Genomic DNA, 5,000 nt, shown 5'->3' with positions numbered 1-5,000 from the left:
TTTCCCGGTCACGCTTCTCTCTCGGGGCTCACACTTGCTTAGGAAACAGTCGTGGCGTCGCCCAGCAGGAAGTGGAAATGGTTCGGACGGCGCGGAAAGCATATTGTTGTGAGAGGAGGCGTGGCCGTGCTGACTGATGGAATCGATTTCGTACCCTTGTTAAGGTCAGACTGGTTGATGTATTACTAGTTCGCCCGCGATTAATGCCACCGAGAGAAAAAGAGAAAAGACTCGAAAGTGCTTTGTTGTGAGGAAGACCGATTGTTCGCTTGAGCAAGTGAAAGTTGTGCAGTGAGAATACGTGTTGTGTATGAACGCAGCACCACAGTAGTCCCATTCATTTTGGCGTTCCCCCAATGACATGAATAACTGGCCCTCTTTGCCGAGAGACGATGGCGACATGTCCCACCTATTTCAGAGCCAATATGTGCTTGGCCGTGTCCTCGGCGCTGGGTCGGTGCGTCCTGGCCGGCGACCCCAGCCTGGCGCTCAAAGACGAGCCTAAGCCATCTGCGCCCAAGGGGAGAGACGACCAGGTAAAGGCCTAATTGGTGTTTCCGCATGGGCTGTTTAGTCGAGACCAGCATCTGTGGCGTAGAAGCAACGGGCACCCTGTAGTGATTAGCCATGTTCCTGTCGTGTTCTCTGTTGCAGCCTGTTTCGCTAGTGTTGCTGTATTCAACAAAGGCCGGTTTGCATTGTCAGAACAATAATACTTGTAAGACCTGCCCACGTCATAAAAGGTGTATGACAATGGATTTGCCTCAAGAGGTCCCCAGAAATTTATTTGAAACAGTTTAGTAAATTATTAATTATTATTAGTTTAGTATTTGTGGAACTTTTGATTTTATTTTTGTGTGCACTTTTACTTTGATAGTTCGCGAAGCCATTGCATAGACATAGACACATGTTTTGTAAGGTGCCTGGCCCATTGTATATGTCCGGGACTGCAGCCATTTACAGAAAAAATGTATTAATCCAGCATCTCACTTGTTCGTAGTCTGTATGGTGGTGACGTGAGGTCCACTAGCACTTTTTAAAAAATCTATTTATTGTTTCATACCCTGTTTCTTTTCTCTTTCCTACTCCTCCTCCTCATCATCATCATTTTCTTTCTCCTTATCCTCCTCTTCCTCTTCCCTTTTCCTCCTGCTTTCTCCCTCCTCCCTTCTCTCTCCTCCTCCCTTCTCCCTTCTCTCTCCTCCTCCCTTCTCCCTTCTCTCTCCTGCCTCCCCTCTCTTCCGCCTCCTCCTCCTCCATTTTCTCCTTTACCTTTATTTTCCTGCACCATCTTTTAACTCTCTTCCTGTCGCCCTTTTTCGAACAGAAGTACAATATTATTAAGGATAATCTCTATAACCAGAAGGAAATAAACAAAAAACGCTTAAGGTATATGAATAAAGATAGGCAGCAGGTGTGTCGGCTGGGACGTGGCAACAGAAAACGAAACAACAACAACAACGAAAAAAAACGAAAAAAGAAAAAGAAAGCGAAAAAAGCACGATTCGGTATGAAAATATTTTCCCTTTTTTCGTGACAAGGATTAGGTTGATTATAAGAGGGTTTAGGTGGCTCGTGTGGGAGACGGGGAAGTTTTTTTTCTTATTATTTTTCTTTTCCTTTATCCTTTATTCACGGGGAGCGTAGATGCCGTTTTTCGTTTTCAAAGGATAGTTATTGGCAGTGAATTTGCAAAGTTTTTTTTTTCTTCTCTCCCTTTCATTGTAATCTTTATCGGGGGGCAGAGATTGCGAATTTTCACGGGGGAAATATTTGCATAAAGGCTTTGAATTCGGATGAGAGTTAAAATGAAATGTGAACTTTTATCGCCATGTGTGCGAGAGAGAGAGAGAGAGAGAGAGAGACAGAGAGAGAGAGAGAGAGAGAGAGAGAGAGAGAGAGAGAGAGAGAGAGAGAGAGAAAGAGAGAGGAGAGAGAGAGAGGAGAGAGGGAGAGAGAGAGAGAGAGAGAGAGAGAGAGAGAGATGGGGGTGGGGGGGAAGTGTGAAGGTGTGAGATGGCAAGAGGAACGGAAGGGGAGAGATGACGAAAGAGAAGAGAGCATCCAAGTGAAGGAAATTCACCTTTGCGTGACGGGTTGCCTGATACGTGTCGCAGCATATGAGAGAGAGAGAGAGAGAGAGAGAGAGAGAGAGAGAGAGAGAGAGAGAGAGAGAGAGAGAGAGAGAGAGAGAGAGAGAGAGAGAGAGAGAGAGAGAGAGAGAGAGAGACAAAACACTCGAAATCGAGTAAGAGCCGTAATTGCGACCATCTTTCACGCCGTTTATAAAGATAGTGGGACCGGCAGCGGCTCGTGCGGGCGGGCGGGCGGGCGGGCGGGGGGACGGCCATGCCTCTCGGGCGTCTCGGGCGGGATCCGTGGGCGTCCTCGGAGCCTGAAGGAGTGACGGAGCAAATAAACACGAGGCGACGGCACTCGGCATGGCTGACGTCGCGGCGCTGGGGATGTATTGGCGGCGATGCGAGGGTGACTGCAAGCTTGAGGGGGGGCGGACGTCAGCAGGTGTGGGTGGCGAGGGGCGGATAGTAGGGGAGGGGAAGGGTTGGGGCTGGGGTGTGGCAGTGGGGGAGGGGGGCACATGGACGAAAAAATGATGTCGCGGGTACCTACCAAAGGCACGATTTCCCCCTGGGTGTTTATGCAGGTGGCAGGCAGTGGAACGTGTCAGACTCGGGGGGAGGGAAGGGGGAAATGGGGAGAAGATGGAGGGATGTGGGGGAAGGGAGGGGGTGGGGGTAAAGGGAAGTGCCACGATAGCGGTTCCCAAGGTGGCGCGGGGGTGGGGGGCATAGGGTTCACCAGTAGGAGGGAGGAAGGGAGAGAGGGAGGGAGGAAGGAAGGGAGAGAGGGAGGGAGGGAGGAAGGTAAGGACAAGGTAAATATTGCATCTTTTGCTTACTTTAACTGGCTCCTCTCAGCGGGGGGTTGGTGGCGCCCTTGCCCACTTTTTTGTGCTTGATATTCCAACCACCTTTTTGTACGCGCACCTTTCTAACTTTCTCAGAAATTTGTCGTATGTGCGTGTGTTTGTGACCATTAATTTTTCCCCCCTTTACCCCCCGCCCACAACCACCAAATCGTAACCACAAAATCCGGCCTGTTTTCAGTTGCACAAGATAAAAACAACAACCACAACAACAACAACAACAACTACTTCATGATAGCTTGTTTGTTCGTGGAAGGTACACCGGCTGCAGTATCCATTATCGGAAAGAAAGGGAGATGGCTTGCACATTAGCCGTTTATAGCGCCTGTCCTTGTCACTCAGAATATCCTGTGTTGACCTTCTGTGTCGCGAACCGCTAATGGACTGGCGTGGTGATGGCAGCTGATTTCCTGGTGTTGGTGATTGCAATTAAGTGTGACTCATGTGTGCATAATGGAGAGTATATATATACGGTCTCTTAGACGGTATACATATACTTTCTCTCTCTCTCTCTCTCTCTCTCTCTCTCTCTCTCTCTCTCTCTCTCTCTCTCTCTCTCTCTCTCTCTCTCTCTCTCTCTCTCTCTCTCTCTCTCTCTCCCTCCATCTCCCTCCATCTCCCTCCATCTCCCTCCATCTCCCTCCATCTCCCTCACTTGGTCACTCCTTCCATTTATCAATCTATCCATCGCATTATATTCAAGCCATGGTGCAATTAAGATGCGTACGAATGGATCAGGATGGATCTGTCTGTGATTAGTGTGCGATGATGATGTTATTGTATGCGATTATTGAGGATGATGAGGATATTTTGAATAGAAATGACTGATATAATGATAAAAATGATTATTATTGAGTTGTTATGAAAAGCCTTCGTCGCCATCACCTTCATCATTTCTCACCTATGTTTATTTTTTTTATTAAGGTTGACGTGGGTATTTTGAGCACAGGTGATTAGCACAGTGATAACGATTTGATTAATGATTATTATTGTATAGTTGTAAAAGCCATCGTCACTATCGCCTTCATCATTTCTCAACTATGTTATTTTTTTTCTTTCTCTCTTTTCTTTTTTCTTCTTCTACATCTTCTTTGACATCTTCTTTCATTTCTTCTTCTTCTTCTTCTTCTTCTTTGACATCTTCTTTCATTTCTTCTTCTTCTCCTTCTTCTTCTTTGACATCTTCTTTCATTTCTTCTTCTTCTTCTTAGACATCATCTTCCTTCATTTCTTCTTCTTCTTCTTCTTTGACATCTTTTTCTTTCATTTCTTCTTTCTCTTCTTCTTCTTATTATTATTCGACATCGAAGGAGCACACGCGAAATCCTGCCCGCGCCGCGTGAGCTTCCACGCCACACTGCCGTTGTTCATCGGCGAGGAACGTTGGCGCGTTCGGTCGCGTCGTTTTTTCTCTCTTGTCCGTGATCTATGACGTTCGCGCAGTCCTCGCGGATTAGGTGGGATTCATGCGGATTCGAGTAGATTCTTAATCGCAGGGACGTGCGTGGAGTGGGAGAGAGGGAGAGGGTGTGTGTGTGTGTCTGTTTGTATCTTTGTCCTTGTCTCTGCCTGTCTGCCTGTCTCACTCTCATTTCTTTATCTTTCTCTCTTTCTCTTTCTCTGTTTGCTCTCTCTCTCTTTCTTTCTTTCTCCCTCTCTTTTTCTCCCTCCCTTTACTGCACTCACTCTCTTTCCCTCCCTCCCTCCCTCTTCCTTCCTTCCTTCCTCCCTCTCTTTTCCTTCCACACACTCCCTCGCTCACTCCCTCAATTTATCAATCTGTCCATGGCATTATATTTATCATTCTATCTTTACGTCGCGTGCCTCACACCTCCTGTTTCCGTCAATATGTTTTTGTACCTCAGTCTCTGTCCGAGCGATCGTTACATTCCTTCAAGCTGGCACGTGCGATGAGAAAGTGGGTTTATTTTTGTTGAGAACGTGTGTGTGTGTGTGTGTGTGTGTGTGTGTGTGTGTGTGTGTGTGTGTGTGTGTGTGTGTGTGTGTTTGTTTGTTTGTATGTGTGTGTTTGTGGGCGTGCGTGTTTGTGTGT

General features: G+C 47.1%; 1 protein-coding gene across 7 annotated transcripts in view; it reads left to right on the top strand.

The window, feature by feature from the left end:
- Rgl (Ral guanine nucleotide dissociation stimulator-like) overlaps positions 1–5,000 on the top strand; it is a 131,864-nt gene that overhangs the window by 60,952 nt on the left and 65,912 nt on the right. Inside the window, exon 1 of one of the 7 annotated variants that reach the window (XM_070122895.1) lies at positions 378–536. The exons of the other annotated variants lie outside the window; for them this stretch is intronic. Coding sequence (XP_069978996.1) covers positions 393–536 — 144 coding nt within the window. The 5' untranslated portion in view covers positions 378–392. Of the gene's footprint in view, positions 1–377; positions 537–5,000 lie in introns of those variants that run through there. 7 annotated transcript variants of the gene reach the window in all.

The sequence above is a fragment of the Penaeus vannamei genome, chromosome 6 (genome assembly GCF_042767895.1).
Source record: "Penaeus vannamei isolate JL-2024 chromosome 6, ASM4276789v1, whole genome shotgun sequence".
Taxonomy (NCBI): domain Eukaryota; kingdom Metazoa; phylum Arthropoda; class Malacostraca; order Decapoda; family Penaeidae; genus Penaeus; species Penaeus vannamei.
The sequence above is the reverse complement of the archived record's forward strand: the minus strand, read 5'-3'. Positions and strand labels throughout refer to the sequence as shown.